The sequence below is a fragment of the Diadema setosum genome, chromosome 14 (genome assembly GCF_964275005.1).
Source record: "Diadema setosum chromosome 14, eeDiaSeto1, whole genome shotgun sequence".
Classification (NCBI taxonomy): domain Eukaryota; kingdom Metazoa; phylum Echinodermata; class Echinoidea; order Diadematoida; family Diadematidae; genus Diadema; species Diadema setosum.
In genome coordinates this window covers 3,175,157-3,188,725 of record NC_092698.1, presented here as the reverse complement: position 1 = coordinate 3,188,725, position 13,569 = coordinate 3,175,157, and the positions used below count along the sequence as shown (strand labels likewise).

The following is a 13,569-nucleotide window of genomic DNA, read 5'->3' as shown; positions in this document are numbered from 1 at the left end:
ATAAACGCATCAAAAAGGTACAAATTTTAGCAACTCTCTGACTGAATAGCAACAACAATTAATTGAAAATGCAAGTCCGCAAAAGATCATTGTCTTTTACAATGCTTTTCAAGGGATTTGTACATCAGAACACTGAAAGTTAAAGTTTATCGACAATTGCAACATGCAATAAAATTAACCACTGTCGTGTTACATTCTTTCCCTGACTACTTCTGCTTTGAAAGTATGATAATCATTTCGTTTAAAGTCATTTCAAATGACGGAAACGCAGTCGGAAGGCGATGACCCTCTTTTGGAAATTGGGAAAGAGGCGACAGAATATGAATGACTTCGCAACGAGTTAGCCCTTTTCGTGCTTTGCATGCCGATTGGTGCAGAAAACCCCATAGCATTGTATATAATGTCAAATGGCGCAGAAAGGATTAAAGGTGAATTCCTGACCAGATAAACGGGAGTCTGATAAGAAACGGTAAAATTTCATGAGCACAATAATGAAACTTTGATTGATATCGCAATAAACTTTAAAAAAGTTGAGAAATTATGAAGTTTCACTAATTTTCGCAAAACACTTCTCGAACAGTCAGAATGAATATGAAAATGAGTGAGCTGATGTCCTCGACTCACAATATGCCATATAGCGTAATTATACACAAAATCGTGGAATTGCCTGGGGATGTTTTTATTTTGTTCTCCTTATTGTTCAACAGCAATTACGCCCCAGTGTCAAATCCTAGTATTGACGATTGTCCTATCATTTTGAAGGTTTTTCAGCCAAAGATAACATTATGTTTCATACTTTTATAGTGCACGAAAAGTGTACAAAAACTACGAAAATTTGTGAGGTGATGACATCGTCATTCAGCTCCTTCACATGTATAACCGATTTGATTAATTTTTTACGGTTGTGCTTATACAATTTTACTCTTTAATTTCCAGACTACATTCTGACTGGTCTGGAATTCCCCTTCAATATACAAAGTGTAAAAACTGTTACGATTCTTCAAATCTTCTTGCCAAACATCCAAAGCTTTTCCCCACGTTGACTTTCGAGGTGGTCCAACACCTGAAAAAAAAATCATAAAAGGAATTCGGTAAGCATTCCCAATGAAATTGAAACAAAGCAAGGAAGCAAGGTGTAAATGAAAAAAATAGCAAGGATGGTGGAGAGCATGCACTGCATGTTCTATACAAATCAAATTTCTCTTTCCCTCTTTTTTATAGAAAGGATGTGGTATGAAGTATTACGGTGTAATATTGGCGGCACTTCTACTGTAGGAAAATGATACACGACTAAGACATAACAGAATACACAATTACGCTAATGAGAAATACATAATGAATCAGGAAAAAAACAAACAAAAACAGAGTGTATCTTTCACGTCTCATGAAGATTCAGTTCAATAAATCTACCATCATATGTATCGGTTGCAACATACGAAATCGGTATGTTCATAATCATTGTCTGTAAGTACATTTACAAAGTATTCGAAAAACCCAGCATGTCAGGCCAGCAAGTGTAATTTTTCCGATGAAAATTAATATTCTGATTTCTTTCGATGAAGGCTTCATCTCAGATTATCGGGTTTTCTTATCAAAACGCACTGATATTGTATGAATGATAATGATAAGGATGGTGTAATGATAACGACAATAATAATGATGATGATAATTACAACAATAATAATAGCGAAAATGATGACAATAACAATAATCATCACAACAATAATGATTGCCATCATCATCAACAATAATCATGTTGCACATAAAACATTAGTCTAGCTCTGGACTATTTTTTAATCGATTTTTTTTTTTTTCGCCGCAGCATTTCTCGGGATCGCGCCATCACTCGGCTTGACGCTTATAGTCGGTTAAAAAAAATCGATAAAAAGGGACCAGAGCTTGACTGTATAATAAAACATAAGAAAAGGAGATAAAAAGGGAAAGACTATAATTGAATACAGACTTTTGGAACTGTACCGAGTTTCATGTTTGCCTATACATGTTAACACCGTAACAAGTGGAAATTGAAAATGCTACAAAATGCCATTTGGTCACAGTTGGTTATTTTATCAAAGCGGGAATACTGTAAATTATACGCCATGTGAATGATTATACTCACCTCAATCAGTAGACAATCTTTCTCTTCATGAGGACAGTGAGACAGGTGATGATGGAGAGGATGAAAATGACGATGAGAAGAACGTACGTGGTCGTCGACTTTTGAAGGAACCCCTGTTGAGGGCTAGCTATGGGACCCCCTGTCAATAAAGCACCATTGATATGGACAACGGTAGCGCTTGATCATTCCTGATTTATCTTACCTTCATTTCAATAGTGGTGTGTGTTTGAAAACTCGCTTTTGTTTTTTGTTTGCTTATATTGTTTATTAATCTATTTTTCAGAACAAATTACCACTAATTAAACGCTGTCTAGGAATAATTCGTTACGAGCGTAAAGATACGCTCTTTACTGAAATATATTTTTGTCTATTAAGTCTTTTAATGTCTCAATAAAAGTACTATACATTCAGCCAAAACGTTACAGGTAAAAAACAAAACAAAACAAAACAAAACAAAACAAAAACTATGCAGAGGAATACAACAAAAAAAAAATCACATGCTATTGGGCTGTTCAGACTAATTATGTTGTTTTTAATTAATGGTAACCTCGAACACACACTGGACTGGACAATGGATAAAAGATGCATATTAGGGGTTTGTAACTTTCAATCAAAGCTCTCTAGCGCCCCCTCGTGTTTCTGTAATCTCGGCTTATCATCTTCTTCTTTTTTTGACTTTGTGGAGTGACTAGGAGATTTCTTGGGGTGTTTCAGAAGGAATCTTAGCCTATCTTAAATGTTAAGATCGACTTAAAATCATGACATGCTGCGTGTGTCTTCAGTGGTGCTCTAGCTTCTTTAATATGTAAATAATAACACTGAAGACTTTGTTCATGCAGCCATTGATGTACAAATAAAATGTTTGATAAAGAAATTTTAAAGTAAATTTTGATAACAATATGAAATGGATTATGAAAAGATGATGAACCATTAACAGGGAAACCAGTGGTATAATAACATGGTTTTAACTTTTAAGATTGACTTAGATTCTAAGTGAAATACCCCCTGATCCCCAACATTCACACAGCTTTGAATGTAGTGAGATGGAGATAGAGACGATAGTGAAGATTAATCAGTGGTAATTTCCTTCACTAATCGCTTGATTTGGTGAAGATAAGACTTTTGGCTAATACACGCACTGTATGCTTTGCGTCAAGAATGGTAACTATTGTTTGCCTTTAGAACCTAGTCAGTGCAAACGGATATTGACTTGTGTTGATTTTTATGATGTTCTAAAATCATCACTACTGTGTCAAAAAAACTATCTAGATATGTGCCATAATTATATTTTAAAGTTTTTTCTGCTTCTTTTTTTCTTCAGTTTACTGGTATCCGCCCACAAAAAATAACAATAAAAAAAAAGTCCAAATCAAAATTCTTATGACATCATCTGTCAAATACTACTAGATTAGCACTATGATTGCCAAGAAACATAAAAATACACTTCCCCTAAACTAAATAAAACTTGCACGATTCCACACGATGTTTTTGTAATCGTATTTGTCTTTTTTTTTTCACCTACCGGGAGGTATTTTTGTCCGGCAATGTTTCATCCATGACAACGTATCTCCAACTCCGTTGGTGGCAGAACACGTGACATTGATGCAGGCATCGGGGAGTGGAGACAGGATCGCTGAGGCACAGCTGGAGGAGGACAAGATGTCATTATCAGCTGTAATGTTGTATGTGTGGAGATGAGGGTAAGGCTGGTCAGAGATGTTAACATGACAGGTGATGATTAGAGTTACCAGGTTCCATTCACCTCTGATTTCAGTCGTCTCGATCATAAGAATGTTGCCAACAGGTTGTTCGGGGCCGGGTTCTGTAATGAGAGCGAATAGTGACAAAATGGGTGAATGCAACAGGAATACCCTGAAGGTTCTTTTTCATAAAGATACTGAAAGAGACATGAAACATGAGTACAGGGTCTGTCTCAATGGAAGAGACTTTGCCGAGACTGCAGCGACTGATCAGTCCCCGCGACTCGCGCCAATCTACAGACCATGAAATGGCATGCGATCATTACAAGAAGGCGACTTCAGGAAGCGTCTGAGACGTCTTTAAACAAAAATGACAACTTCATAGCCTGGACGTTATGGAGACGTCACAACGACGTAACCGCAACCTCTCCGGTTGGCGGGCCTAGGCAAGGTCGCGGAGACGTCTCGGAGACCTCGTGGACAAAATTAGTCTCAGCGACTACGCCGCGACTAATGAGAGTCGCATAGACATCTCCGAGACCAGCTGAAGACTGGAAAAGGTCTTTAAAAAATCGAACATGTTTGATTCTCGCGCGACTCCCTAGAGACGAGGCGCATTTCCAGGAGACGTCTCGCAGACCTCTCTGCGACCAGCGAGACTCGAGTCGCCAACAGGTTGCCTGCCACCTAACCTCCAACCAAATGAAATACCCACATTTATCAGGTTCATCCCACGAGACCGACACCCATAACAGCCCACGAGTTCGATATAAAAAAATAAACAATAAAAGTTCATGACTATAAGTCATACAGTCCACGAGTGCGACATGAGGCAAATAAGGCCCATGAGTTCGACATTAGGTATAAACAGCCGACGAGTTCGACATTACAACACGGGTCTTAATACATGTGTCGGTCTCGTGGACCTTGTTTGCTTAGTGTCAAACTCAAACTCATGGGCTGTATGACTCGTGGGTGTCGGTCTCGTGACGTGCACTCCCTTTATCTCAGGGTTTTACTTAGATTGGCGGAACATCCTGTGTTCACACAGCACGTGGCCATATGGGCAGCAGTACATTCCTTGTCAATGGTCACACACTATTGTTACACTGTCGACAGCTTGATTGCACTTTACCCGCACGAGTACCATTTAAATTTTCCAGTTTCAGAGCAGCTGTATGTCAAACGTGGTTATAATACTATGAAACCTTTGCAGAATCACATAAGCAAAAGTTACTTGAAGATCTAGTTCCTTTCATTTTTTGGAGACAGGTCGCATAAATGAAGAAAAAACCATTGTAAACGATAATTATTCATATTTTGGTTTTCTCTACTATTTGTAAAATGTGCCTTGTGGCTATGATATTGGCGTTATCTCACGAGCTAGACACGGACGAGTCATACAGCCCACGAGTCGTACAGTCCACGAGCTTGGAACTAGGCAAAATTTGCCTTGTGCCCAGCTCGTGGACTATAGCTTGTGGGTATGTATATCGTCCGTGTTGAGGTCGAGGGCCTTGTTTACTTATTGTCTAGCTTGTGGCCGCTTATATGTCTCATGAGCTGTATAACTCTTAGGCAGTATGACTCTTAGGCAGTATGACTCTTGGGCATGATGGGTGTCTAGTTTGTGACCTGCAACCGTAAACATTTACCTGGCTGTGAGGGACAGTAGGTCTTGGTCGCTTCAGTTTTTCCGTATTCATTTATACCAGTACACACGACATCAATGCATGTGTCGGATTGGGGGTCAATCGTCTTCGTAGGAGAAGCTGAATAGGAAATGTTGCTATCGTCGACTGCAATGAGGTACGTGTTGATTGGTGGAAAGGGTTGGTCTTCTGGATCCACGTGGCAAGTAATGATGAGGCTTGGTTCGTTATCATCATTCTCTTGAGTCTCAAACTCTACGCTGATGATTCCTTCTGGTGGCTGATCTGTTGGATATGATTATTTGTTGGATATGATTATTTGTCACCAATCGGAAATAAAGATAGAAGTAACGAAGTAACTTCATGTCATTGACTTTGCTGGACGGAAGGGGAGTCAGATATGGTTTTGAAAAACGATAAAACTTTGTAGGACTTTGACCTGACATCTAGACATTCAGTAAAGCATGTGTTAAATGAAACAAAGAGCAGCCGTTTACCAAGGTTACCGCTATAACTGGCAACAGGGTATACAGTGTCAGAAACGTTTCAGGTTTGCTATGCTGTTGGCTTCTATAATGGGAACTCAGGGTTGAAAAGAGATATCAACAGGATGATTTAAAGAGCATTGAAGATTTGTGATTTCAGATACTGCGTAACATTGATGACAGCGTGAATGAAAACGTGTACGTTCGGTTACGACGGACTAACAAGAACAAATGTATATGTATGTGTCCTCCCCACACATGTAGCCTCATTGAGATATTATAGCTCACCACTTGGTCCAGACTGTATAAAGACTATAGTTACCTTGAGGACAGTGTGTGAGCATGGCTGAGGTTGTTCCAATCCCGTTCGTCGCGGAACACGTGAGTTCGATGCAGGCGTTGGGGCGTGGTGAGAGGATGGCTGAGGCGCTGCTTGATGACGATAGAGTTGTATTCTTAGTCCCGATGGTGTAGGTGTGGAGGTACGGGGACGGCTGATCAGTGAAGTTCACGTGACAGACGATGACCAGATTAACCAGGTTATCCTCGCCTTTAATCTCTATAGCATCGATGGATAAGATGTTCTCTTCTGGGGGTGTACCGGGACTTGGAGTGATACATGGAGTGGTGGACTGGGCGGGGGACGGGGTTACACCACCTGTGGTGAATCATTTTAAGTGTAATCGTACATTATCAGTTTCACACTTAACAGATAAACCTCACAACCTATTTCGAGTGTTATCGTCGATCCTAATAATAGAACAAGTCAAACCTTTAATAGAATAAAAAAACATGGTTGATATAAATAAATGAATTCAGCAATTCGTATACATGAATAATACCATGTGTAATGCAGTGATGTTAGGTCTACTGCCATTGAAATATTGTGTACTAGATATATACTAATATCAAATTTGATAAATTCACCTGTAACATTCAGAGTGGCAGAGCGTACAACACCGTACACATGACACTGAAGTATATCACCGTTGTTGGCTGTTGTTGGGGTGAATGACAGTCGACTGCTGATGTCGTAGTAAGTCCAACGATCAACTCCATAACTTAGGCCTTCATTCAACTCTCCGTTCCTAAATATTGCGGCCGCAGCTTCAGGATCTCCTGTTATACAATAAAACACCAGAAATATATTTACTACATTTCTACAACAGTTCAATTTTCTTCAACACCCAACATCATGAGAGCACATTGATCACTATCACAAGACATCTGCTAAATTTCAAGAGAAAGAGGGACGGTGGTCATCATATCCCATGCATCTCTTCAAGTCTCATAATAAGAATGCTAAGCTCTTTGAACCGATAGACTAACGAGTTCATCTATTTATTATGTCATATGCGTCATAACCTACAATATTATGAATATTTCATGTGTAGCTTTTGTTGCCAGAATTAATGTTGTCATCCACGTTTCTTCACTCTTTCAGAAAACAAAAGAGAAGTTATATGCGTTGTCGTTACTGAATCAGGGCATGACATTTCACATGTTAGTGTCAGTACTGTTATAGATTAAGTCCATCCTGGCGATTGGCTGTGTGAATACAAGCAGAAAATTAGAGGCAAATCCAGGACAGTGAAAGTTTAAGGAAATTCTGATAAAGCTAAGAAAGCTGAGAATTTTTTGTTCTAAGGCGAAAGGGGACGTTGTGAGCAATCAAACGCAAATTAATAAGGGTATGATCCGTATTTGTTCTGTATTACAAAATAAGAATTTTTCAAATTTCCGTTTATCAAACATATTTGTTAAGTCAAAAGTCCCATTCCAAAGTACATTAAAAGGGCATTCCAGACGAGTTTCATAATTTCACTTCATATAGTACATAAATCGACAACTCCATGTATAGATTTCTGGAATTTAGTTTGGTTCTTGAGCAGAGAAACAATACTTTGAAAAATCTTAAAGAAATTACACTGAACAAGGATGATGACATAGGAGGTTCACATATTTCAGAAATGTAGCAGTGTAATTCACTTACAATACCGCTTACTTGGGAGTTCACCTGTGTATAATCTATGCATGCCTTCTTCTTTTGTTCTGCTTCATTATAGAGCCTCAAGTCATGCATTCTTATGGTGACTCTTCCATGTCATCATCCTTGTTCATTGCAATTTGTTCTAAATTTTGACAATATTCTTATTCTTTTTCCCAATTATCAGAAATTCTGAAACTCTGTCCTCAGTATAACTAATTTATAGTAGTTCAAATGTAAAAATCTGAAAATCATCCGGAGGTCTCCTTTAAAGGGGATGGCTAGTAAGTGATCAGTGGTAATCCTGGGGGATGGTTGGTTCAATTCTTGAGGGATTCATGTAAGATTTCATTATATATCTATTGTTGAGTGAAAATTGTTTGCCTCACAACGGTCTCATATTCAAGTAATGTGCAGTTTAATGCCCAGTCACTGTACAGGCATGCTAGCCTGGAAACATTAAACTGCACATTACTTGAATATGAGACCATTCTGAAGCAAATAATTTTCACACAACAGTAGATATATAATGTACTCTTAAATTAATCCCACAAGAAATGGAACAATCATCCCCCAGGATTCCCACTGATTCCCACTGATCAATTACTAGCCATCCCCTTTAAGTTTGCATTATTTGTTCAAACAGATGAGTTGCTTCATAGAACGTATAAGCAATTCAATTCATTTAAATACCTATTTCATTTTTCGACAAGAACATATAGACATCACTTTTTTGGTAACAGAAAATAAGGTGCATAAGACTATGTAAGATGAAAAGAATGTACAATGATTATACCACCTTACAATGATTATACATTATCATAAAACTCAAGTGATTAGAAGTAAGGAAACAGTATGAAAATTCGAAAAATAGAGGGACCCACTAAAAAGACAAAAGCTTGTAGGAAGTTGGTCCCTCAGAGGAAAAACATCAGTAGTAATCAAAGTTAAAGACTGGAAGCCCACTAGAAAGAGAGGTCAACAATAACAGACAGATATAATACACACGAATAAACATGAAACCAGACTGGAATAGGAGTAACAGTACAACGGAGAGTTGACTACGAGACGAGACAAAATGAGGCAAAGCTAACATAGCAGAAAAGAACATAACAGACAAAAACGTTCAGCAGAGACAGCGATCTCGTAAGAAGTATGTCGAAAGAGTGGGAAAAAGTGACGCGAGAAAGAACAAGGTAATAGAGATATAATCGGAGAAATATCCTAGCCTTATATGAGTATAATAACAGGAGCTAAAGTATACGCATCAATCAATACATGAAAACGAAGGTTCTAAGATAAAGAGTTATAGCAGCTGGTTAATTCAATTCAGTAGAATTATAAGATTGCAATAGAACAAATTTAAGTTTCCTTTTGAATGAGTATATAGAGGGGGCATTTTTAATACCGGCATGCAGGGAATTCCAATAACTTGGGCCAGTAAAGACAAATGTGTTCTTGGCTAAAATCGTGCGAAAAAGAGGTAAATGATATTCATTAGAACGTCGAGTTGGATATTCATGAAATGACTGATTTTTTAGGAACATGGAATGAAAAACATCAGGAAGAGAGTTATTGTTATACATATACATTAATTTTCCTAAATTGAATAAAAACAAATCTCTAAATTTTAACAGCTTATTAGAAGCAAACAGTGCATCTGTATGAGAACGTATTTGAGAATAACAAATGACACGAAGAGCTTTCTTTTGCAAAAGGAACACCTATCCAACAAATTTTGGTGCGTGTTGCCCCAAACTAAAAATCCATAATTAAGGTAGGGCAATATCAATGAGGAGTATGACATAAGCAATGATTTTTTAGGGAAACACAGTTTCAGTCTATTGATAACGCCTTTATTACGTGAAATTATATTACAAATAAAACCAATATGCAATTTTCAAAAAAGTTTCTCATCTACAATAACACCAAGGAATTTAAAATGTGAAACTCTTTCTAAAGGAGTGTCATCCAAAACTATGTATAACAGTAACGAAAAACACTGCCTAAAAATGCTGCAAAATGTTTGCCTTTTTGCTAATGCGAATTTAAATGCGTTTCTTGTGCAATCTTGATTTGAACGCGCTTTTTACACGTTCATGTGAGGAAATCATGAGAAGGAATGCTGATGAAATCAAACTGAATGAATTAGATAGCCTTTGAATGTTGAACTTGATGATCATACAAATTCGCTCGAACGTGAATGATCGCATCGTTAAATCGAGTGCAAATCTGATGAAATTGGGCTGGAAAAATAATATCAAACACTCTCTGTGTTAGAATAAGAGTACTTAGCGTAATGTCACGTGTTGGAAGATCAAAAACAATTCTGATTGAAATATTCATAGGTCAGTCAATTTTTGTAAGAATTTCTCGCTTTATGAAGATCTTATCTGATATGAGCTCCATTACAATTACAACTTAAGTAGGGGACCTAGTTCAAATAAGGTAGGCTACAAGTATCAACAACTAAAATGATTTGACATCGATTAATCATACTGTATATGTATTACTGATTGAAACCAAATTATCAAGTCAGAAATGGTACACTTTTGTACGATACTCAGTACAATTAACACCTTGATGTTTTATATGATCGCATCAGATGAGACTATTGAGCACAAATTTTCCAACTGGCAACCCCCCCCCCAAAAAAAAAAACAAAACAAAAAAAAACAAAACACCAACACTATTGATAAAAAACAACAACAAGGACTATATCTTTTTTCTATATATAATTGGAATAAACTCACGTTCTCCAGCACATCGTACGCCTACGTCATTGCTGTGCCCACAACCGGACAAATCGGCGCATCCCCACGGCAATCGACCGCACTCTGAAAGGGAGTTTTTATCTGCTGTGGGACAGGTAATAGCATCGTCTAACCAAACAGGGCCCGACCCTTCTCCGAAGTGGGCGTTGAGATGGACCGAGGCAGCCCCCGAGTACCCAAGCTGTCTACACACAGCGTGAGCTGCGTTCATATCCCAACCGTTATCACACGCCGTGCCCCAGACTCCGTCACAGAATATCTCCACTCGGCCTTCATGTTCGTCAGTCCCATCTTGTAGTCTCACTGAAATATGGGGGAAAAAAACATGAGAAAACTGAGTAGAATTTCAGATTCTTTGGCGCAACTAAAAGTGAGTTATCATGATATGCACAACCGGCAGTGATATTATGCCAAATTCAAGACGCATTCTACGCTTTCTCGGCTTACATTTTGAAATCCACAAATTTGTGATTCCTATACAATATTTATATTCAGAAATACATATGATGCTTAACAGGAAATCGTTAGAATCGTTAACAAGACTACCGAGAATCTACAAATGACATCAAAATGAATCTATCGAGAAACGCTGGTTCATACTAACAAACAGTGGATGCTAAATCAAATCTTGAAATTTACTTTCTTTAAATAGCATCGCTATGGACGACACGTTACAGTGGGGTAGGGATGATATGGATTGAAAATTTTTCAAAAGCGGAAAGTTCATGGATTTGGAAGATAATCTAATGCAATGAAGTGTCATGTGATGAAATCTGCTGTCAAAATGTGGGACCAGGCCTGTAACTAAATTACTAAATTATCCGAGTAGATTGAATAGAAGCTTCATGCACCCTTACAAAGGAAAACCTGAAGCTGTACAATGTGAAGTGTGGAAATATCTTTACTAAACTGAATTCTATTTGCGATCTCAATCTCATCATTGCCTCAATAAGTAAAGAAAGAAAAAAACACATGTCAAGATCTTACCCTTTTAGCTTGTAATACCTCGTGCTTTGTAGCGTGAATTGATGAAATGGATGGAGTATCAATAGATATGCAAACACACGATCAGAACTTTCATGGACTGAGAAACGCACAAAGACCTGTGATCTATCCATTGGCTTGTGTGTTAGTTCGGGTTAGCAGGAACGAATCCATATTTTTCGCTGATACTCACCGGTTCTACCATCGCACGGCCTCGAGCAGTGACTTCCTCGGAAATTGTAGGTTTCAAAATTAAGTTTGCCGATGAGCGACTTTGGCTATCTGCTGAATCATTGTTTTTCATTTCTTGTTCTTTTATCCCTTTCCGCTCAAATATTGTAGCAATAAGTTCAAGTATTCATATACGAAAAGTTTCAGCTTTATCTTCTGGGAATTTGTATGTTACATTACAACCTCGTTTTCATTTTGCAATTTTTCTCTACATCATTATGAGGAATTATATTACATAGGAAGATATTAAGGGAATATTTTCACTTCCGTCGTTGATATTTAAGACAGACGAAACGGCAAACTTAAATGCAAACGCAAGTCAGAGGTAAATATCTTTGGCAATTCGTTAGACTCTCACAGGTCAGTGCTGTTGAGGAAATGTGTCTGAAACATAATGAGCTAAGTCATCAATGGATTATTACCATTTCGGTTGAAAAAAAGGGCATAAGTATGATTGAAATGATTTTAGGTGTGTGTCCTATTCGTCCTGAAAGTTCGCGGTGATATCATTGAAGGGCATCGGAAATATTGCCTTCAATCAGAAAATAGACAAAAATATCCGGCTATGCTTGTCAATTCCTCATAATGAGCAGGGCTGGAATTTTGAATTGAGACATGACTTACACGTAGGCCTATTTGATTATAGGGCAGGAAAAACCTCCTTATTTTGAATAGCTTTGGTCTGTAATATAATCCCCATCAGTCTTTACCCGACTTGGGGTGTAAGAATTACAAAATAGATGCTATCATTTTTCTGTCAAACTTTTTTAAAATATAAAAATCTAAAATTAAAAATGTTTTCCGGTCGCTCTATACCTTTAGAGAGAACGCTGATACGACAACATTATCTTCTTGTGTCTGCGTATAGGTTACATGACGGTTTTTGTCCTCAGTTGACATAACTCTAATGACGAAATTTATGTATCTTTATTTGCTCTTACACGTCGGTATTTTATCTGATACGACTATTTAATAGAACGGTAGTTTTCTAAGGTTTGCTTTTACATACAGAGTGAGGTATCATAGAAAACGGTAACAAACCTGACTGATATTACTGAAAACAAATAACTTAACGGTACCTAGTGGAGCTTGTCCACAGGAAAGACACAAAATGTGAGATATTTCATAGTTATAAGCTTCTCACAAAGTATTTTTCATGTCAACAACTCTTGATAGGGAAATTTTCACTTATTCGCTCAGGGTTATTGTACTTACAGAGCAGCTGACGTCTACTTGGTTAACCACACTGACGAAAACACGCCCGATATTCGTGCGTAATTTAGGGACAGCATCTGGTAACGTTAAAGCATGACGAAAAACATTGAGTTATAAACCGCAATCAAGTCCAGTTTATTTCCTACACAAACATTCTGTCTCGACGGTTGTCGTCTCCATTGTGTCTTAATGTCTCCTTTACGTGGGATGATAATTGCAAGGCGAATATGATAAAAGCAAAAATTTCTTCATTCCATCCTAGGTACCCGTAGGTAGTCCGATGCTCCTGAAAGCTGTTCAGTCTTCTAACTCTCGATTAAACCTTGGTCGCATGTCATGCAAACTCTGAAGATTTCAAAGTAATTGTCCATGATTTCAAACTCAAAACTGTGTAATAGTTGTCACTACATATTCAGTATACT

The 13,569-nt window shown here is 37.8% G+C and overlaps 1 protein-coding gene across 1 annotated transcript; it reads right to left on the bottom strand.

Annotated features, from left to right (window-relative positions):
* Positions 1-2,124: 2,124 nt before the first annotated feature.
* Positions 2,125-13,327, bottom strand: LOC140237841 (uncharacterized). The gene is made up of 7 exons (XM_072317771.1): positions 13,300-13,327; positions 10,697-11,020; positions 6,884-7,075; positions 6,279-6,614; positions 5,475-5,756; positions 3,642-3,941; positions 2,125-2,258 (listed from the first exon to the last, which is right to left on the bottom strand). Exons 1-7 carry the CDS (start codon positions 13,325-13,327, stop codon positions 2,125-2,127), a joined length of 1,596 nt encoding a protein of 531 aa, XP_072173872.1.
* Positions 13,328-13,569: the final 242 nt, after the last annotated feature.

What these genes read in the sequence shown, in the direction of transcription:
- LOC140237841 (XM_072317771.1), bottom strand. Translation starts at nt 13,327, where the DNA reads ATGGAGACGACAACCGTCGAGACAGAAT. An exon ending in GCTCACACACTGTCCTCAAG is followed by an intron (nt 5,757 to 6,278) that starts GTAACTATAGTC and finishes CATATCCAACAG; the next exon opens with ATCAGCCACCAGAAGGAATC. An exon ending in CTACTGTCCCTCACAGCCAG is followed by an intron (nt 3,942 to 5,474) that starts GTAAATGTTTAC and finishes CTCTCATTACAG; the next exon opens with AACCCGGCCCCGAACAACCT.